Source organism: Cervus canadensis, chromosome 11 (genome assembly GCF_019320065.1).
Source record: "Cervus canadensis isolate Bull #8, Minnesota chromosome 11, ASM1932006v1, whole genome shotgun sequence".
NCBI lineage: Eukaryota > Metazoa > Chordata > Mammalia > Artiodactyla > Cervidae > Cervus > Cervus canadensis.
Window position 1 is genome coordinate 50369969 of NC_057396.1, and position 23474 is coordinate 50393442.

General features: G+C 38.0%; 1 protein-coding gene across 4 annotated transcripts in view; it reads left to right on the top strand.

The window, feature by feature from the left end:
- Positions 1-23474, top strand: part of UVRAG (UV radiation resistance associated) — a 314400-nt gene that overhangs the window by 27714 nt on the left and 263212 nt on the right. The window contains exons 1-3 of one of the 4 annotated variants that reach the window (XM_043482965.1): positions 3042-3155; positions 4069-4186; positions 11829-11863. In XM_043482965.1, the coding sequence (XP_043338900.1) occupies positions 3135-3155; positions 4069-4186; positions 11829-11863 (174 nt within the window). In that variant the 5' untranslated portion in view covers positions 3042-3134. Of the gene's footprint in view, positions 1-3041; positions 3156-4068; positions 4187-11828; positions 11864-23474 lie in introns of those variants that run through there. The other 3 variants (XM_043482964.1, XM_043482968.1, XM_043482966.1) reach the window with 3 other exon arrangements.

Below are 23474 nucleotides of genomic sequence, written 5' to 3' on the forward strand. Positions count from 1 at the left end.
TTATATTTTTGACTAGGTTTAGTTGATTTAAACTTTTTCTTATTTAACTTTATTTTTTGATTATGTAAATCATTCTTATGGTACAGAAGGCGAAACCACATAGCGAAGTATCAGGGAAGTCTTGCTTTTATCTCTGTTCCCTCCAACCTGTTCTCACCCCCACAGGTCATTTTCTGAGTTTCTGGTTTAACCTTCCGTATTTCTTTTTAATTGCTTTAAACCTTGGGGGAAGGGGAGGAAGGAAGGAGATGGGAGACTGAAGGAAGGAGATGAATGGGTGGGGATGGAAGAGAGGAGCTCTGTTTAAATTATGTTTGTGAAGTGTTGTTTTACTGGCACTCTTTGTCCCCTTTTCACTCCCTAGTTCTGAAAAAAGGCAATAGATAGCTTATCATTCTTTAAAATTTTGTACTAATTTTAGATTTACAGAGAAGTTGCCAAGACAGTACACAGAATTCCCTTCATTCAGTTTTCCGTAAGGTTAGCATCATATATTACCATTTTACATTTTTCAAAACTAAAAATTAACATTGGCATATTATTATTAATTCTTACTTATTTTTATTGAAGTTTAGTTGATTTATAATATCCTGTTTTAGGTGTACAGCACAGTGATTTAGTCATACAGATAACCACACACTTTCTTCTGTTTATTTTTGACTGTATTGGCTCTTCATTGCGGTATGCAGGCTTTCTCTAGTTGTGGCAGGCGGGGAGTTCTCTAGTTGCGGGTCACAGGCTTCTCTTGTTGCAGAGCTCGGGCTGTAGAGTGCCGGCTCAGTAGCTGTGGCTCATGAAGCTTAGCTGTCCCATGGCATGTGGGATCTTAGTTCCCTGCATTAGCTGGCAGATTCTTAACCACTGGACCACCAGGGAAGTCCCATATATATTCTTCTTTACCTTTTTTTTTTTAAAAAACATACTCTTCTTTGTATTTTCTTTTCTAATAGATCATTACAAAATGTTGAGTATAGTTCCCTGTGCATAGTAGGTCCTTTGGCATATTATTAATGTTGTTAATTTAATTTATTAAAGTTTCAGTTCAGTTCAGTTGCTCAGTCGTGTCTGATTCTTTGCAACCCCATGGACTGCAGCATGCCAGGCTTCCCTGTCCGTCCCCAACTCTCAGAACTTGCTCAAACTCAGGTCCATCAAGTCTGTGATGCCATCCAACCATCTCATCCTCTGTCGTTCCCTTCTCCTGCCTTCAGTTTTCCCCAGCATCAGGGTCTTTTTCAGTAAGTAAGTTCTTTGCATCAGGTGGCCAGAGTATTGGAGTTTCAGCTTCAGCGTCAGTCCTTCCAATGAACATTCAGGACTGATTTCCTTTAGGATGGACTGGATGGATCTCCTTGCAGTCCAAAGGACTCTCAAGAGTCTTCTCCAACAGCACCGTTCAAAAGCATCAGTTCTTTGGTGCTCAGCCTTCTTTATGGTCCAACTCTCACATCCATACATGACTACTGGAGAAACCATAGCTTTGACTAGACGGACCTTTGTTGGTAAAGTAATGTCTCTGCTTTTTAATAAGCTGTCTAGGTTGAGTCATTTTCTTCCAAGGAGCAAGAGTCTTAATTTCATGGCTGCAGCCACCATCTGCAGTGATTTTGGAGCCCCCAAATATAAAGTCTCTCACTTTACACTGTTTCCCCATCTATTTATCATGAAGTGATGGGGGGACCAGATGCCATGATCTTGGTTTTCTGAATGTTGAATTTTAAGCCAGCTTTTTCACTGTCCTCTTTTACTTTCATCAAGAGGCTCTTTAGTTTTTCTTCGCTTTCTGCCGTAAGTGTGGTGTCATCTGTGTATCTGAGGTTATTGATATTTCTTCCAGCAATCTTGATTCTAGCTTGTGCTTCATACAGCCTGGCATTTCGCATGTTTAATATTTTTTAAAATAATCAGCTTTATGATAAAATTGGAATGAATATTTTAAAGAGGAAATCAAGACAAAGGGCACAAGAGGTCCCCGTGTATATTTACTGCCTTCACCAAGATTACATCCGTAATTTACCCGAGAGTTGATTTCCTTTGTCTGTACCAGTTCCTTTGTCTGTACCATCTTGTATTTAGTTAAGCATGGTGTAATGAAAATACTTATCTTAGTGCTTCAGATATCACACAAAAAAAGTTACAGGCCAATATCACTGATGAACATAGATGCCAAAATCCTGAGCAAGATGCAAACAGACTCTAACAATACATTGAAAGAATCATACACCATGATCAAGTGGGGTTTATCCCAGGGATGCATGGACTTTTCAGTATACGCAAATCAATCGGTGTGCTACATCATATAAACAAATTGAAAGATGAAAACCGTACGGTAATCTCAGTAGATAGCATTGAGGAGCTAGCGTTGGCAAAAACACAGAGCTAGGACCATACATGATCTTTTTCATGGAACAGCAAGCAGTCACTTGTGACTGGGGGTTGGGTGTGAGGAAGCTCTAGTGGGAAGTGAGGATTGAGTATGGAGAGGTTGGATTGTGCAAGGCTTTGAAGGGAACAATGGGAAGTTTGTGCTTTATGCTGGAGGCTTTGGGTAATGTTTTCAGGTCTTTGAATAGAGGACCAAGATTGGAATCTTTTGGCAAAATAGATGTGATTATTATGTATGTAGGCTATTAGTGGTTCCTGTCAATTTAAAATCTTGACTTACAAGGCTAATGAAAAATATGTAGTTGGGGGAAATAGTTACTGTAATCTAGGGTGTGAAATGGAAACCTTTGGCATATTATAGAAATATAAGTCTTTTAAAGTAAGCCCTACAAGCTTTTTATAAATACATTTGGGGTTTTTCATACTTAGAATGTTAAATAAATTTATTAGACAATAACCTTCTCTGTCCAAGAATGTTAATCTCTAGATTGGGAGAAAGGATTAGGTTGCTGTGTACATGGAAAGGAAGAACTGTACTTTGCTGGCTGACTGCACCTGTAATTGATGATGGACTTACCTCAGCAAAGTGGGCTTTCAGCCTAAAGGGAGAGCTTTAAGCATATTTTAAAAGTGAGCACTTGGTTTCTGTTTTTCAGTCTCTGAACTAATCATCTGACACAGGGGACTAGCTACTGAGAATGAATCTGTTGTGCTCAGGCTTCACTGCCAACTTTTCTGTTTGATACGAGATGATTTGGCTATCTCTTAAGGTATCTTAAAGTATTCTGTACTCTGTAGCTCAGTGGTAAAGAATCTGCTTGCAATGTAGGAGACCCGGGTTTGATCCCTGGTTCGAGCAGATCCCCTGGAAAAGGGAATGCCTACCCACTCCAGTATTCTTGCCTGGAGAAATCCCATGGACAGAGGAGCCTGGCGGGCTACAGTCCATGGGGTCGCAGAGTTGGACACAACTGCGTGACTAACACTTAGGCATCTTATATTTTTGTTGATTTCTCCTGTTGCTTATGGAGCTTTTGCATTTCCAGCACTTATGACTTCAAATAATTTTTGCATCCTAGTTGGAGGGAGGCCTGATGAAAATATAGGGACTGGTTGACTGCTGGTCAAGTGAGAATTTAAGGTGATGACAGTTGGGTTACTGGCCTGATGAAGTGAGCAGTGAGGTACTGTTTTGTTTGGTTTTTTGTCTTTGTCTTCTTTTCTTGGTTGTAACAGATGATCTGGCATCATAGTGAACTAGCAACAGAGGTGTGTGTATGTAATAATTGCTAATTTTGTGTTGGTGTGAGTTGGACTTTGCATCTCTACCAGCGTCCTTCTGATGGGAAAAAAGCAAATTACTGCCTAGTTAATATTCCAGGAAATACTGATGCTATTCTACAGGTATTTAGGATTTATATAATATTTATACTTTATAAGAATATTTCATTTCTGTTATTTCATGCTTCCAACAACTTTGTAAATGATATAGGGCAAGAATAACTCCTATTTAACGGAAGAGATGCTGAGGCATAAATAAGAGACTGGGTTAAGGTTGTTGGCTCAACAAATAAATGACTGGGACAACTTACTAAATTTTATCTTTGAATTGTAGCTTTCAGAAAGTTTTAGAAGAGGAAAAAGCTGAATGCTCCTCTTTTTTTGTTTTTCTTTGTGTTTCAGCGGCGTCTTAGACATCTTCGGAACATTGCTGCCCGGAACATTGTTAATAGGAATGGCCATCAGCTCCTTGATACCTACTTCACACTTCACTTGTGTAACACTGAAAAGGTATACAAAGGTAAGAGAATCTGGACTTGCCACCCACGGATGGTTAGATCTCATTTTTATTCTTTTGTAACATAAATGGTTCTCTGCATCTCTTGCTAGTATTGCTAGTTAGAAAACTAAGTTGTCATGCTGTCTGAAAATATTTCTTGAGCAGTTTTTATATATATTGAAGAAACATGTCTTTTGGATAGCTGAGCCTTACAATGATAAATTTATCATTCCTTTATAAATGTTAATGTTTAATTATTCAGTAGCTGTCATTTGAAATAGGTTACTTGAGTCCAGTATCTAGTTGTTTGTCTTTAAAATATAATTAATTCCTTTAGTCTTGTGGTAAAATTTGGACCTAGTTCATATCTTCTCATATCTGTAATTCTTTGTGTATATGGGCTCATTTTTAGAATTGCAAGGTTTCTTTGAATTCATTTCCTCATACTGAAATGTGGATTCTTCCATAAGTGATAATTCTAAGAGGACATCAGATATTTGATTCAGAATCACAAGCATCTTTTGAATACATATTAGGCAAAAGACACTTTGACATAATCAGTTGACTTATGTTGAATACTGTAAAAGAGGAAGAATGGTATAATGACAGGAATATTGAATTAGGATTAAAACTACATTGATATTAGTTCTGGATATTTCAGCTAGTATGTAACTATATACCAGCTATGTACCAGTATGTACTTATATACCAACTATTACCAGTATATACACTATATACTGAAATAGCTTGCTATGTAATTCTTGGACAAAGGAAAAAGGACTGTAAATTCCACCATTTTTACAGTTTTATTTCATTCTTAGGTTTCATTCTAACCACTGTGTATTTTTAAAACAATTGTATTAATCTGAACAAGTAACTCTAGCTACCATAACAAGTGCTATGAGTCGTTTAGTGCCTTGACATAATAAATTTCTTAAACACTAAGTTCAGTGAGCAATCTCTGGGAGATGGTGAAGGACAGAGAAGCCTGGTGTGCTGTAGTCCATGGGGTTGCAGAGTCGGACACAAGTGAGCGACTGAACAGAGTTCAGTGTAGGTGTTACTTATCAGATACTGGCTTGGCAGTTCTCCTCTAACTGGTGGCTCAGGTATTCAGGCTGCTTCTGTTTTGGAATGATGCTTCTGGTGTGGCAAGGGAAACGGATTATTTGAGGGAGATTTTTAAATGGAAATGTTTCACATCAATTCCATGACATTCCATTAGCGGTATATCAGTTACATCATCCTTTTTAGGTGAATAGGGGATGGGAAAATATTGTCTTCTTATGTGTCCAGAGGAAAAATGAAACAGTTTGGTCACTGTCTGTGCTGAGAGTATAAGTATTTTTGCAGATCTTATTACATTTGGTCTGCTGCTCACTAATTGGTTTCATCACTAGCAATATATGACAATGCCAAAGTACTTTACATTTTTTATAGGTTTCTATATAATCAGTTCTTGGTTGTCTTTATTAGAACTTCTGTGTTCTTGCTCCATTGTTACCTCTGATAATAGTTACTGACATTGAACTTAGTACATTTTAAGTATTTGGTAAATGATAGCAATTATTATTAGAATTGTAACGTTAACAGGCATAATAGTAGTTTCTAAAAAGAGTAGTCATGGGACTGGTTGATAACCATGATGTAAAAACTTGTCCAAGAGATACAATGAAAACAAAGTGATTTTTTTGTTGTTGTTGTTCTTTTTCTTGTCTTCTCTAGTTTACTTTATATCCTGAGCTTAGAAGTTATTATGGAATATTTCTGTTTGTTTTTTTTTTTTGGACTGCTTCTTGAAGTTATTTCAATGAAATGGGTATTAACATAATAAGGGACTTGCTGGTTTCGGACCACAGGGAAGTCCAGTGTGTGGTATTGAGTCTGTCACTGACTGGCCAGCCCTTTGGCTGGGACATTTAGTTCCTCTTGTGTGCTGTTAATTTATTTCTAAAATGAGAGGATTGATGACTTCTGAGACCTCCCTGTGCTCCAGAATGTCATGGTTGAATGAAGTCTATTGACATAATAGACTTGTTGGGCCCACATGTTCGGCTCTGTAACTTTTCACTGCCATAGGAGGAGCCAGAAAACTCTTTCCTTAGTAAGCCTAATTAATACCACCTTATCTTCTTGGAGCTGTGATGATAAACTTGAATATTCATTGCATGATCATTATGTGGCCCTTGGTGTAGGATGACCACAATGGAAGGCCTATAGGCTTTTCTTAAAAACCACCTGTACCACCTGCCTAGTGGCATCATTTCTGTTTCAAAAGAAGTTTGTTTTTTTTGAATTGGAAGAATATCTGAAATGCTGATTTCTAAGTTATTCTTTTATTTTAGCTGAATTCACAGCAGAGCATAAGCAGTTATGTGTGAGTGTTTTTGATTTTTGACACTTTTTTTAGTGCTCTTAGGAGATTGTCTATTTCTCAGGTAGTTCAAATTGAACGCCATTTATTACATTCTCGGAGAACAAAGCCTTGTGTTAATGGATGAGGAGCTAGATTCTAATCCTGGTTCCTTCTTAAACGTGGAAGTTTTAAAAAATCAAGTTTGTTCTTCAGCCATAGTTATTTTTCCCCCATGAAATGTGAGTACCTGTGCTTTCCTGGATTACCAACCAGCTATTTTGGTACATCAGAAGACAATCTCTGCATAATTCAGTTTGGTGGTCTCATGCATGTGTCGTAGTTTCAAATATCACTTGTCACTCTAACAGCTTACAAATGTGTTTCTTTAGCTTCAGCCTCCCCCCTGAACTCATACTCATGTATCAGTTGCCTACTGTACATCTCCATTTGGAGCCTAGGAGGTGACTTAAACTTGATATATTCAGCAATGAGTCTGATGTTCTAACTCTGATGTATCTTCTGTATTCATCCGTCTATCAGAAAATGGCAACTCGGTCTTTCCATTTGCTTGGCCAGAAACCTTGGAATCACCCTGCATTGTCCTCTTTTATATTCTATACCCAATTTTCCAGCAGATATTTTTGGTTCTTACTACCAAAATATATCTACCTTTTCTTTTCTTACTACCTCCAAACTACTATCCTGGAGTGGTTGTGTGAGTTGTTGAAGTAGACTTCTAACAGGTCTGTCTGCCCACGCACTCTTTTCAGTGTGGTCTCAACCGAGATCCTGTTAAGATGAAAGTCAGCTCATGTTATTCCTCGCCCCAACCCTCCAATGGCTTCCTGTTTCATTCAGAGTAAAAGCTAAAGTTCTTTTTGTTTCCTAGGCCTTTCATGAACTGGCCATCTGTCACCTCTCGGCACTTATCTCTTTCTACTTTTCTAGTTCTCTCTGTCTCATCCCTACTGCCCTTCTTGCCTTCCTTGAATTCAAATTGGCTTCAGTTTAAAGGCATCTGCCCTCACTCTCCTCTTGATAGCCACATGACTAGCTCCTCTGCCTTCTTTCAGGTCTTCACTCCAGATGTATTCTCAGAGAAAGGCTTGTTTTTGGTACATCAGATTTTTCTCCATGATACTCCAGATAGTCTGACATAACTGTATGTTTACTTATTTGCTTAATGCATGTCTCTGTCCACTAAATGTAAGCTCCATTTGAGTAGAAATTTCTGGGTCAGTTTTGTTCACCACACTCTTTCCAATACTTGGAATAATTCTTGGCACAAAGTAAGCCCCCAGATATTTTCATTTAATTTTTGAATAGCTAATACAGTCTGTGGCTCAAAATATATATGATGGTTTGTATTAAAATCTTCCTCTCACCTGTCCCATCTCACTAGTTTTTTGCTGCACCCTGGTTTATCTTTACTGAGATTTTTCATGCAATTGCAAGTAAAAATTGTACCAAATTATATATGTGTATATATATATATTTCTGTGCCTTGCATTTTTCACTTAATATATTTTAGATGTCTTCCCATATTATTTCATAAAGAGCTTCTCTAATTTTCTTTTTTTCTGTTTAGTTTTGTATTGAACAGTTGTGCCATAATTTATTTAACTGACTTCTTTCGATGAGCATTTAGTTGTTCTGGTCTTTTGCTATATACACAGCATTGCCATGAACATTCATTGGTATATATTATTTTCTGTGAGTGCTAGTATGGCTTTAGGGTAAATTCCAGAGTGGAAGTACAAATATTACAAAATTGTCCTTGTCGACATTCCCATTTGCTGTATATGGGTACCCTTTTCCCTGCAGCCTGACCAGCAGACTGTGCAATCAAACTTGTGAAATTTTGCCAATCTGATAGTTGAAAAATAGTTTCATAGTAGAGTTTAAGTTTGTTTCCTCTTTTCTCAGTGAGGTTGAGATACTAAAAAAGCATTTGTTGAATAAATGGAATGCTGTATAATAGCATGTTTTGACATGCCATTGGAACCATGCTTTGCAGTCTCTGCTTGCTTTGTTTGTTTAGGTCTTAGCTTGGATAGAGAAGCATTTGTATCTAATAGTCCCTTTCATGTAGAACTAGAATTGCGTGATATCTTTTTGAAAATTTATTTGTCTAATAGTTTTGCTCAAGTTGAATTAATAAAAATTCATAGAATTATATTAATAACAATGATAGCTTATATAGTATAGTTAATTCAGTATTTCATTTGGGCCTCATAACAACCCTGTTATTTTCCAGGTGTCATTCTCCTTTAAAGGTGAAGAAACTATGGCCCAGAAAAGTTAATTGACTTGTCCAGGGTCAAGCTTATACATGGTGCATTGGGGACTGGAACTGTTTTTTTCACTTTAAATTCTCCTAAATTCACTATTCTGTTGTGTACCATGTTGCTGATTTCATTGACAATCAAAATATAGCAGAATGGTAGACAGTGTAGGCCCACATTTAGCACTTTATAAATTACTTTAGACTCGGTGATTCCTTTCCAAACTGTATGGCTCCTTTGTTGACCTTTATCCATTAAAATTAGCAAGTCCATTTTGAGGGTCTAATGGAGAAAGCAAATTGTTTAGTTTCATTTATGTATATATATAGCTAGTCAGCAAAGTTTTGAAAAAAATAATCTGTTTGTTTTCTTAGAGCTGGAGATATATATGTTGGAGATTCTTTAAGTTAGACACTTTACAGATTAAGCTGAGGAATTCTCTCAAAAGAAAAACAGAATAGCTTTAATTTTTTTCCACTGGTTTAAAAAGTATTACATACTTGCAGCAAATTTAGACAATACAAAAGTATATTAAGTGAAAGTACCTTGTAATAACAAGCAACACAATTTTAGCCCTAAAAGTCTCCCCCACCCCCAGAAACATATTGGGAATAATTTAGAGTATATGTATGCGTATTAGAAAAGAACATATGTATATGTATATATATACACACATGCACATACATATGTACATTTATGTAGCCAATTTATGATTGGTATTGGTTAACCGTTTGGGAAAAAATGAAAAGAGTAATACTGAGGGTTGGGGTTCCCTTGTGGTCCAGTGGTTAGGAATCCCCTGCCAGTGCAGGGGACCTGGGGTTGATCCCTGCTCTGGGAAGATCCCACATGCTGTGGAGCAGCTAAGCCCTGTGTGCCGCAGCTGCTGAGCCTGCAGTCTGGACCTTGCGAGCCACAGCTGCTGAGCCCATGTGCCGCAACTCCTGAAGCCCGAGTGCCTAGAGCCTGTGTTCTGTGACAAGAGAAGCCACGGCAATGAGAAGCCCGTGCACCGCAATTAGACTAGCACCGACTCTCCGCAACTAGAAAACGCCGCATGCAGCAGTGAAGACCCAGCACAGCCAATGAGTTAACTAATTAAAAAAAAAAAATGTGTAGGGTTGGCTAGTGTTAAGTGGGACTGTAAATTGGTACAGTGTTTATAGAGAACAATCTGGCAATATCTATCAAATTTAAGCTTTTTTTCCCTTTTACCCTGCAATTTCACTTGAAGTCTATCTTATAGATACATGTGTCTTAGGATATATATCTTGCAAAGATTATATATAGTATTACTTGAAATATCAAAAAACCATCAGTAACTTAAATATTCATCAAGAAAAGTTTCCAAGAACAATTAGAATTATCCCTTCTTTTATTTAAAGTAATTATTCAAAATAGAAAAATTTAAAAACTGCCAAGCAAAAAATAAAAGCAAGCAGCCTAACCCTATCACCTAAGATAAATGTTGTTCATGTAATTGTAAAAATTTGGATCCTGTGGTAAATTTTCTCATAGAACCTGTTTTTTTCACTTAGTGTGTTGTGGCTGTCTTGCCACAAAATAGGATGATTATCACTATTACTATTTTTTAAGGGAAGACAAGCATGGAATAGTATAGATGTTATGTTCTGTGAAGAAACATTTTAACCAAAAGACCTAGCCCAGAACTTTATATCCAGGTCCACTTTTCCTTTACTGCTTGATGATTCCCAATCTTCAGTCTTGTGGACTACTTCGGCAAGTTTCACTCTCTTTGAATTTCATCTTTAATGCTACATACTGAATATATTTTAAGAAGTCCATTTTTCCCACAATCTGTGAAGTTGTTGATTCAATCAAAATTTTACTGAGTGCCTACCCTGTGCCAGGAATAATTTTACATGTTGAGGAGACAGCAGTTATACAAAACAAATGCTACTGCCCTTATGGAGCTTACTATTAGGGGTTGGGCATATGAGTTGTAAATTTCAATGTTAGAAAAAAGTAAAGTTTACCCATGTATCACTTAACGTCGTCTCATATATCAGTGATATGTGCATCACCCATGGGAAATGTTGCCGTATAGCAGCATACAGGTACAGAGTCCTTATAGGCTCTGCATTGACAGAGCATCACAGAGTAACTTCGGCAGAGACAACAGAGGCAATATTGAAGGGTTCTTAGGAATGTCTGTTTGAACCTCTGACACAGTCTGTCTTTTCATTGTATCTCCGTTGAATCTCTGACACAGTTTCTCTTTTGATTGTAGCTTCAGGTTTTGTAACATTTACAGTATAAATGAAGGTGTGTAGAATCATGGAATTTTAGTGGCTACAGAGGGCCTTGATTATTAGTCTGATTGTCAAAAGTGTCATGAAGAAATGGGCCCAAGGAAATGAGAGGCAGAATGTTAATGACATGTAGAGCTAGAACTTCGGTTCCCTGGTTGTTAGATGAGTGTTCTGTCCACAGTACTACAATGGATAATCATTGGAGATGTTTGAGACAAACAGAGCATATAGAATTTTTGTAGACGATGGCAGTAGTTAAGGGAGAATAAAGTCTGAGTTCTTAAGGCCTTACCTTACACTCTGGGGTAAAAGGAGCCAGTCAGGGAAAAATGACTAAATCTTAATAGATTTTGACCTTTCTTTACCAGTGTTTTTCCCTTTAAAACTTCTTAATTTTAAACAAGGTCTTACTGTGTAGCACAGGGAACTATATTCAATATCCTATAATAAACTGTAATGGAAAAGAATATGAAAAAGAGTAAATCTTTGTATACATACAACTGAATCACTTTGCTGTATACCAGAAACTAACACATCGTAAATCAACTATGCTTCAATTAAAAAACTTTTATTTAATAATTATCTGTATTTTAATTTTTACAGATAAATATATAGAGAGAATAGACCCTTGAAAATGTTTTAAGTGTTTTTTTTTTTAACTAGAGCATATGTTAAAAATTTTATAGGATTAAGAGTTAGTGAGCTTATTTTCTTCCACATCACTTATTGTTCTTTTTCTTCTTTTCCAGAATTTTATAGGAGTGAAGTGATTAAGAATTCCTTGGTAAGTTTGCTTTCTGACAGGTGCATATGACTAAGCCTATGACTCCTATTTTAGAAAATGCTGAGACATAAAATAAGTTGAAGTTCAGTTCTGGTATTATATTTCTACAGTTAAATCTTCTGCTCAATTATTGCTTAAATCTTCACTGATTTTTTTCATTGATGTATCTCTAGTGCTTAGAGCATACCTGGCACAAAGTAGGTGCTTGATAAATATTTGCTGAATGCAGTGACACTTTTTCTGTTAAAAACCTTTGTTTTTTTTAAATCATTCTATAATTCTGTCATTTCTGTTTGCTCTTGAGGTTTTTGACTATTTGACTTTCCAAACATCATAATAAATGATGTTTTCATATGTAGTTCTTAAGAATTTTATGTCTAGGGCCATTGTATAGGATCTTTCCACTTATTTTTTGGCCATGGAGTTGCTCAAGTAGAAGGTTGGAAATGGCCTTCTTTTGCGAATGGATACACTAGATATTTGCATGATGATTCAATTTGGCCATGTTAATAAAAAGAAAAGCTTTATGGTACTGGTAATATTCTTTTAACAATCCAGCCATACTGGATTTAGTGCCTGTCCACTTTTTCAAACTTGTCTCCGAACAGTTTTTCTCACTCAGCCTTGTGTTCCAGTCTTACCTCATTTTTTCAGTGCTTCAAACATGCCAAACTTGCCTTGTTCCTTATGCCTACAAGCACCTGTTTCCTTGCTTCTTCACTTGGCTAAAGAATCCTTTGAGGTCTGAGCTATGTCACTTCAGCCTGGCCGTCTGTGACTATTCCATCTAAAGTAGTTCCCTTGCCACTCTTTTGCACATCACTCTGTTTATTTTCTTTAGAGCGTTTATCACTGTTGGCAACTTGCCCATTTATCTGTTTATTATGTCTCCCACGTACAAGTGTGAAGTCCATGAGAGTAGGGACCTTGCCAGTCTTGTTCACCTTTGAAACCCTAGAGTCTCGGATATTGTAGCCGCTCAGTAAATATTCGTTAGATGAATAAATGGGTAACTACAATGTGTTATCTTTACAGAATCCTTTACATCTGTTACCTCATTTTGATCCTTAGAGCAACTTGTAGACAGGGTAGATCTTAAGACACTGACATCCAGAGAGTGTCTGGCTTTTGCAGAGTCTCACACAACTGTGGGACCAGAACTCAAATCCAGGCCCTCCATCTTCAAGTCTGTACTACTCTTTGCTCTTCATCAAGCTGTCTTCTTTTTCTTTTTTTTTTCTTTTTCTGGCCATGCCACGTGGCTCTGGGGATCTTAGTTCCCTGATCAGGGACTGAACCCAGGCCCTCAACAGTGAGAGCTTGGAGTCCTGACGACTGAACTGCTGGGAAAACCAGCTGAGCCACCAGGGAACCTGACATATGGTAGCTGCTAAATATCGTTTCTGCTCCTATCCTGGCTCAGTTGGAGACAGAAATGGTCTACGGACAATTGAGAGGTGGGGAGGGTAGGTTTAGGGAGCAAATAGAGTAGGACTCCTCGATTTATTTTACTCCCTTTACTATAGTGAAAACTCAGTTTTCTCAAATTAAATACACATGTGTAACCAGTATCCAGATCAAGAAATAGAATATTTTCGGTGCCCCAGAAGCCCCTTTATACCATCTTCAGTTACTATTCCTCTCTGACTTTTAACATGGGCTTCCCTGGTAGCTCAGCTGGTAAAGAATCACCTGCAATGTGGGAGACCCTGGTTCACTTCCAGGATTGACAAGATCCCCTGGAGAAGGGAACAACTTACACACGCCAGTATTCTGACCTGGAGAATTCCATGGACTGTATAGAGTTGGACATGACTGAGTGACTCCCACTTTTCTGACTTTTAACACTATAAATTAATTTACCTGTTGGTGAGCTTTGTAGAAATGGAATCATATAGTGTCTGTTCTTTTGTGTCTGACTTTGATGTCTTAACTGTATATTGTAAGAGTCGTTCATATTGTGAGGTATACTTGTTTTCTCTATTGTCCTTCATTGTATGAATATACCAGAAGTTATCCATTCTTCTGTTGCTGGGAATTTGGTTAGTTTCTGGTTTTGTTTGTTTGTTTTCTGGCCACGTTGCATTGGCATATGGGATTTTAGTTATCGGACCTGGGAATGAACTTGTGCCCCCTGCAGCGGAAGCGTGGAGTCTTAACCACTGGTCTACTGGGGGAAGTGCTTGTTTCTAGTTTTGAGCTAACATGAATAGTATTGCTATGGATATTCTTAGATATATCTGTTGGTTGAATGTTTGTATGCATTTCTGTTGCATATATATTTATAAGTGGGCTTGCTGAGAATATGCATATTATAAGTTTTAGTATATATTGCTAAATAGTTTAAAGTTATTGTTTTGTTTACATTCTTATTAGCAGTCTGAAAGTTCTTTCTGGTTATTCTTCATTATTGTGAATGCTTGATATTTTTAAAATGTGTTGAATTTAAATTATTGATAGATATTATATATAGGATTGTTTCAGTTTAAATCAAGAGATTTTTAACTGGCAGACTAAGCACAGGTAGTGTCAGTAGTGTCAATAACTTAAAAGAATTGATATTAAGAACAGCTATATACTGCTGTGTATACTAATGAGGTCCCTGTATAGCACAGGTACTACTTCAGTGCTCTGCTGTGACCTAAATGGGAAAGAAATCCAAAACATAGGGGATATCTGTATATATATAACTTATTTACTTTGCTGTACAACAGAAAGTAACACAGCATTGTAAAGTAACTATACTACAATTAAAAAAAAAAAAAACAAAACACAAAAAGACAACTATTATTAAGGTTGTGCAGGTAGATAGTGACACCTGATGACTGCCACCTAGTGGTCAACGAGTATAGGACCTTACTGATTTTAATATTTCTAAAGTCAGAATTTATCTTAACAATGGAAGAAAAATGTTACAATGAAAGATGGAAGAAAAATCTTACAATGGAAGAAAAGAGTGAACAAGTTGGCTTAAAACTCAACATTTAGAAGACTAAGATCATGGCATCTGGTCCCATCCCTTCATGGCAAATAGATGGGGAAGCAGTGGAAACAGTGAGAGACTTTATATTTTTGGGCTCCAAAATCACTGCAGATGGTGACTACAGCCATGAAATTAAAAGATGCTGCTCCTTGGAAGAAAAGCTATGACTCAACCTAAACAGCCTATTTAAAAGCAGAGACATTACTTAGCCAACAAAGGTCTGTCTAGTGAAAGGTATGGTTTTTCCAGTAGTCATGTATGGATGTGAGTGTTGGACTATAAACAAAGCTGAGTGCCAAAGAATTGATGCTTTTAAACTGTGGTGTTGGAGAAGACACTTGAGGGTCCCTTGGACTGCAAGGAGAACCAACCAGTCCATCCTAAAGGAAATCAGTCCTGAATAGTCTTTGGAAGGACTGATGCTGAAGCTGAAACTTCAGTATTTGGCCACCTAATGTGAAGAACTGACTCATTTGAAAAGACCCTGATGCTGGGAAAGATTGAAGGCGGGAGGAGAAGGGGACAACAGAGGATGAGATGGTTGGATGGCATCACTGACTCAGTGGACATGAGTTTGGGTAAACTCTGGGAGTTGGTGCTGGACAGGGAGGCCTGGCATGCTGCAGTTCATGGGGTCACAGAGAGTCGGGCATGACTGAGCGACTGAACTGAACTGAAAGTCAAAATTTATCTTACAATGGAAGAAAAATACTTGTTAGAATTGATGATAAACTGGAATATGTTTGTGTGTTGTGAAGTCGCTCAGTTGTCTCTGACTCTTTGCGACCCCATGGATTGTAGCCTATCAGGTTCCTCCATCCATGGGATTTTCCAGGTAAGAATACTGGAGTGAATTGCCATTTCCTTCTCCAGGAGATCTTCCTGACCCAGGGATTGGACCCAGGTCTCCTGCATTGTAGGCAGATGCTTTACCATCTGAGCCATCAGGGAAGTTCGTAAATTGGAATATGTTAGATGGTAATAAATATAACTGAGTAAAATAAAGCAGTATAATAAAGTATCTGGCAGGGGTAGTGGCTGAATTTCTGTGGTAGTCACATGAAAGGTCTCATTTGAGCAGACAGCTGAAAAAAATGAGGGAACATACCATGTATCAGAGGATGAGATGGTTAGAGAGCATCACCAAGTCAATGAACATGAACTTGAGCAGACTCCAGGAGATAGTGGTAGACAGGGAATCATGGTGTGCTGCAGTTCATGACATCGCAGAGTCAGATACGATTTAGTGACTGAAAGCAACCATGTATCTAAGAGGGGAAGGCTGTTCCAGGCCAAGAAGTAGGAAAAGATGAAGGTAGGAGTCTACTTGAGGTTTTCAAGGAATGGCTAAGAAGTTAGTATGGCTGGAGTAGAGTGAGTGGTTTCAGATTTTGACAAGCTTAACAGAGACAAGGAGAAAGGAATTGAAGATCAGGACAACAGAGGAAATGACCTGGAGAGATAGCGACCTGGAGAGATAGCAGATAGTAGTCAAGGGGTGGATGGCATGGGAATGAGTTTTTGAGAGGTAACACAAAATTGAGGGCAGCTGGTGAACAAGGACCCCTAGCTTATTCATTTTTCTATTTTCTAATGTCCCTGGCACAGTGAAGTCCAGTGTCTGTTGCATTAACTAGAATAATCTGCTGTTGACAGGCTAGATGGTGGAGCTGTGTCTCTAAGTTATATGTCAGAGTCCTGATTTCTTCTCAGATATATTTAGCATTGAACAGTTAATGGTGAATGTATAATTCAGCTTTCTTATCTCAGGGTTCAGCTAACCATACCCTCCAAAGTAGTTATTTATTGATTTTTGGTTCAGGGGGAAGTTAACATTCTTAACATTATTGAAGGGCCATTGATTAATTAAAAACTAGAATAATTGAAGTAGTAAGAATGGAAGTAACTAAATTCTCTAAATTGGGTTTTGTATGTACAAAAGTAGAGGCGAATTGTGTAATGAACCCACGAGAAAGTGAAAGTGGCTCAGTCATGTCCAACTCTTTGAGACCCCATGGACTATACAGTCCATGGAATTCTCCAGGCCAGAACACTGGAGTGGGTAGCTTTTCTCTTCTCTAGGGGATCTTCCCAACCCAAGGATCAAACCCAGGTCTTCCAAATCGTGGGTGGATTCTTTACCAGCTGAGCCACAAGGGAAGCCTAAGAATACTAGAGTGGGTAGCCTATCCCTTCTTCAGTGGATCTGCCTGACCCAGGAATTGAACCGGGGTTTCCTGCATTGCAGGCCAATTCTTTACCAACTAAGCTATCAGGGAAGCCCAGTGAACCCATGTGCACCATCTTTAACAATTATCAAGTTAATTATTGCATATTTTATTTTTTACAAAAAAGAAGTTTTTCTTTTTTTATTAGAAAATTGAAAATCTCATGGTGGCAGAAGAAGCGTGATAGCTAGTTTCTGTGTGTTTGAAAGTCCATCTCTTTCACAGCCTTGTGCTGCCCCCCTTAGATCACATTCCCTTCTACTGGTTAAATGTCTTCTAGAGGTCTAACAGAGGTCAGTGATAGGCCTTAGAATTGAATAAACAAAGTTCTAGAGCATGTGCTTTTAGGGAAAGCATGTGACCGAGTTATCAGAACCAAAACTTCTGTTTGAATTGAGACTGCCTGAGATATTTTTAAATCTTTGGGAAAAAATTGACTGGACAATATAAATACTTTTTATGAGTTACTGGCCTGAGGGGTTGTCACAGAAGTGTATGTTCTAGTTGAACTGAATTAACATTTCATCTTTGTGCGCGTGTGCGCACGCGATAGAGAGAGAGAGAAGGGAGTGGGATCCTCTTGCTTAGCCATCTTACGTTACTTTGTGTTAAACTTCATCATCATGCAGTTATAAGACCAGGGGAACAGGATTCTTTGGGAACATCTAGGAATGTCATTTATCTTTAGTTTGGTGAGGGTGATTAGGAGAGGCTTCTCACAATAAGGAATTCCTAAGTTGAGACATGAAGGATGAATAAAGGTGAATGAGACAAAGGAGAGAGAGTTTTGGGCTGGGGAATAATTCAGTTCCGTTCAGTTCAGTCGCTCAGTCGTGTCCGACTCTTTGCGACCCCATGAATCACGGCACGCCAGGCCTTCCTGTCCATCACCAACTCCCGGAGTTTATTCAGACTCATGCCCATCGAGTCAGTGATGCCATCCAGCCATCTCATCCTCTGTCGTCCCCTTCTTCTCCTGCCCCCAATCCCTCCCAGCATCAGGGTCTTTTCCAACGAGTCAACTCTTCGCATGAGGTGGCCAAAGTACTGGAGTTTCAGCTTCAGCATCAGTCCTTCCAATGAACACCCAGGACTGATCTCCTTTAGGATGGATTGTTTGGATCTGTCTGCAGTCCAAGAGACTCTCAAGAGTCTTCTCCAACACCATAGTTCAAAAGCATCAATTTTTTGGCACTCAAGCTTTCTTCACAGCCCAACTCTTACATCCATACATGACCACTGGAAAAACCATAGCCTTGACCAGACGGACCTTTGTTGGCAAAGTAATGTCTCTGCTTTTTAATATGCTATCTAGGTTGGTCATAATTTTCCTTCCAAGGAGTAAGCGTCTTTTAATTTGATGGCTGCAGTCACCATCTGCAGTGATTTTGGAGCCCCCCAAAATAAAGTCTGACGCTGTTTCCACTGTCTCCCCATCTATTTCCCATGAAGTGGTGGAACCAGATGCCATGATCTTAGTTTTCTGAATGTTGAGCTTTAAGCCAACTTTTTCACTCTCCTCTTTCACTTTCATCAAGAGGCTTTTTAGTTCCTCTTCACTTTCTGCCATAAGGGTGGTGTCATCTGCATATCTGAGATTATTGATATTTCTCCCGGCAGTCTTGATTCCAGCTTGTACTTCTTCCAGGCCAGCGTTTCTCATGATGTACTCTGCATATAAGTTAAATAAGCAGGGTGACAATATACAGCCTTGACGTACTCCTTTTCCTATTTGGAACCAGTCTGTTGTTCCATGTCCAGTTCTAACTGTTGCTTCCTGACCTGCATACAGTTTTCTCAAGAGGCAGGTCAGGGAAGACCACTAGACCACTCAGGTATGACCTAAATCAAATCCCTTATGACAGTACCGTGGAAGTGAGGAATAGATTTAAGGGACTAGATCTGATAGACAGAGAGCCTGATGAACTATGGACAGAGGTTCCTGACATTGTACAGGAGACAGGGATCAAGACCACCCCCATGGAAAAGAAATGCAAAAAGGCAAAATGGTTGTCTGAGAAGGCATTACAAATGGCTGTGAAAAGAAGAGAAGAGAAAAGCAAAGGAGAAAAGGAAAAATATTCCCATTTGAATGCAGAGTTCCAAAGAATAGCCAGGAGAGATAAGAAAGCCTTCCTCAGTGATCATTGCAAAGAAATAGAGGAAAAGAACAGAATGGGGAGTAATTACTGCTTATGAATTTAGTATGCCATTCCTGAGAGTTAGGTATGTTTTGGGGAAGTTGAAACAGCTTTTATGAAACCTTAGTTGTGTTTCTTGTGACCGTATGTTTGGTTTTGAGTGATAAAATGGTGACAACTTGTTTGTGTTTTGTGAAACTTTTCTATATATGTGTTCCTTTAATAAATATCAGTTGAGCAGTGTTTTAGAAAAATTGCCCAGGGAATAAATAATTATTTTAGATTCTCCTGGAAGTGAACTTTTCAAAGCTATAAATATCCTAATATTCTGCCACTATACTTTCAGTGAATAAGATATAGGTCCTTAAATGATGTTAGTACTTGAATAATTTGTTCCATCTAGACAATGGGCTTATATGTATAGGTTAAATGTAGAAAATCATCTAGATCTTTATAGTAACATTATTGGGCAGTGGAGTCTTTAATATGTGGCAGACCATATCTGTATCTGAGTGGACTAGCTCAGGAATATTTGGTCATTGTCTGGCAGCTATTCTATAAAATTATAAAGGAAGGTCATTGTAATGAGAAGATTGTAATGACAGTAGTTCTGCTGTATTAATGTTCTGTTGGTTTAAAATGTTGGTTCAGGTCATCTATTCAGCCACAGAAACAACTTCAAAAGACTCCTCTCCTTTCCAAAGACTTTTAATTAGTTTTAGAATGAAGTATTCTTGGTGCCCATCACACCTGTGCCCATCATCCCACCCCTTAAATATGGCCCTTCATATTTACGGGCCAGACATTCACCAGGTCTTTTTTTTTTTTTCACTTTGGAAAGGGGTGGTTATTTCATGCTTTTTCTGCTGAGAATTTGAAATTACGCTATTTCATATTCCAGAGCACATGGAGTTTAGTTGAGAGATGACCTTACACATAGTGGGGGAGTAAATAGCTGTCTTTTCAGATGGTTAATCCTCCAACTCCTGTCTTCAGGCTTTAGGGCCCCAAATGACATCATGAAGAGATGCCTTTGTTTTTATCTCTGTAGATACCTCCTTGTAAGATGCTGTATTTTTTCCATTATTGAATCTTTGAACATTTTTGTCTTATTACTTTGTATTGCGATACAGCACACATTACAGTAAAGGGCAGAAATAACAGCCTGGTGACTTTTCACAGGGAACAGATCCATGTAACCAGATCAAGAACAACAGCATTATTTTGTGTTCTCCCGCTAGTTACTACCTCCTTCCAAGGACCACCACTATCCTGACTTCTAGATTAGTCCTGCTTGCTATTGAACTTTTATATGGCATGTGCTCTTTTGCTTAGCATATTAGTGAGATTCATACAAATTGTTTATTAATTCTGTATGTACATGTCCTTTGGCAAGTATGTGTATCTATTTCTGTTAGGTATCTACATAAGAGTGGAGCTAAGTGCTGGATCATAGGCTGTTTTCAGCTTCAGTAGGTACTGCCAGCTAGTTTCCCAAAGTTCCTTGTTCCGGTCATATCCATGCCAGCAGTGTGCAGTGTTTAGTTGCTCCACATTCTTGCCCAAACTTGTTATTGTTTGTTTTGAAAATTTGAGCCATTCTGGTGGGCTAGTGGTAGTATATTGTGATTTTAATTTACATTTCCTCATGTATTATTCTAATTGATCACCTCTTCCAGTGCTTATTGTCCATTTTGATATTCTTTTTCCTGAATTTATATTTTTATGAAGTGCCTACTCTGGAGAAACAGTGCCAGTTAGTGTCAATTGAAAATAAATACATTCTGTGCAAGGATTTGGCTTTTTTTATTTTTAAATTATGTTTATGAGATCTATTCAATCTCATTTTATAGTTCAAGTAGTCTTTTTTTTTTCGTGTTTCCTTTTTTGATTATCTCCGGTTTTGTGCAGTTGGTTTGTTGAATTCTACTCTCCTCTGTTGTTCTGCTCATGCCTGTGAGTATATAGCCTTTTTGTTGTTCGAGCTCAATGCGGAGGACTTCTCGTAGACCTGAGTGAGACCTGGATCTGGCCTTTGAATTATGTTCCTGTCTCTCTTTAAGACTGCCCAAACAAATGCCTCAGGTTTATATACGTTGGCAAATTCCTTTAAGGGAAAAAAGTCCTTTAGATTTACGTTTATTTCTTCGGGTTCTAGCTTTCCTTTTTGGCTTGGAAAATCTTTAGTGATGATGGTGGTTATATTTTAGCCAGCATTTTTAATTGTTTTCAGTGGGAGGACCTTCTAGCTTGCCATTATCACAAATGGATGGTTGCCTTCCATTCATTCCTTGGGTCATGTGTGAAATCTGATTCTTGCCATTTCGTAGTTACTCATCATGTTTTACTCAAAGTACTTTTGTCTTTCTTTATTGCCTATGTTTTCAATAAATTTATCTAAGCATAACTTTGGCTTCTTAAAATAATTGACTACCTTCAAAGAAAGATTTACTGGTATCAAATACTTCAGCATATATTTCCTACAAACAAGGACAATCTCTTATATAATTACATTAAAATGACTAAAATCAGGAGAGTATAACATTGACACAGTACAGTTAAGCACAGTCCTTCATCCTCTATCCCCCAGGTATAGTTGACAAAAATTGTGTGTATTAAGATATGCAGCATGACGTTTTGGTTTATCTACACATATGTGTGTGTGTGTGTGTATACACATATACATATATCTATATATACAGGTATATATATATTATCTATACATATATATACCTATATATATGTAGTAAAATAATGACCAAAATCAAACTGATTAATATATCTATTACCTCCCATAGTTAACTGTGTTGGGTTTTTTTTGGTAGTGAGAATGCTTAGTGCTCTCTTAGCAAATTTCAAGTATACAATATAGGGTTATTAACTTTACTCACCATGTTGTACATTTGATTTCCAAGATGATGTCATCTTGCAAAACTGAAACTTTGTACCCTTATACTCTTTGGCCAACATCTCCCCATTTTGCCCAACCTTCAACCCTTGGCAGCCACCATTATACACCTGTTTTTTATGAGTTTGACTTTTAGATTCTACGTGTAAGTGATATCATGCAGTATTTCACTTTCTGTTTCTGACTTATTTCCCTTGTCATACTGTCCTTCAGATTCATCCATGCTTTTGCAAATGGCAGGATTTCCTTTTTAAGGCTGAATAATGTTCCACACATATGCATTACATTTTCTTTATCATTCATCTATTGATTGTCACTTCGGTTGTATATGTATTTGGCTATTGTGAATAATGCTGCAGTGAACACGGGAGCGCTTCTATCTCTAAGACACTTTCATTTCCTTTGAGTATCTACCCAGAAGAGGGATTACTGGATCATAAGGTAGTTCTATTGTAAATTTTTTGAGTTACTTCCATAGTGTTTTCCAAGTGGCTATACCAATTTAGGTTTCCACCAATTGATTCCTAGTCCTTATTCAGGTGTTGTCAACTCTCTAAGACTCAATCTAGAATCACTTTGTCTTTAATTGTCACGTTGCTTTATTCTTCAGTTTGGACAATTCTTTAGCCTTTTCGGGGGTGTTCTGACTTCAGCATTTAAAACCATCAGTTCAGTTGCACAGTTGTGTCCGTCTCTTTGCGACCCCATGGACTGCAGCACGCCAGGCTTCCCTGTCCATCACCAACTCCTGGAGCTTGCTCAGACTCATGTCCTTTGAATTGGATGTCCACCCAACCATCTTATCCTCTGTCATCCCTTTCTCCTCCTGCCTTCAGTCTTTTCCACCATCTGGGTCTTTTCCAACGAGTCAGTTCTGTGCATCAGGTGGCCAAAGTATTGGAGCTTCAGCTTCACCATCAGTCTTCCAATGAATATTCAGGATTGATTCCCTTTAGGATTGATTGGTTTAATCTCCTTGCAGTCCAAGGGACTCTCAAGATTCTTCAACAACAAAGTGCAAAAGCATCAGTTCTTCAGTGCTCAGCTTTCCTTATGATCCAACTCTCCAGATCCGTACACAACTACTGGAAAAATCATAGCTTTGATTATTGTTGGACCTTTGTTGTTAAAGTAATGTCTCTGCTTTTTAACATTTTGTCTAGGTTTGTTATAGCTTTTCTTCCAAGGAGCAGGCGTCTTTTAATTTCATGGCTGCAGTCACCATCCACAGTGATTTTGGAGCCCAAGAAAATAAAGTCTCTCATTGTTTCCATTGTTTCCTCATCTATTTGTCATGAAGTGATAGGACCAGATGCCATGATCTTAATCTTAGTTTTTTGAATGTTGAGTT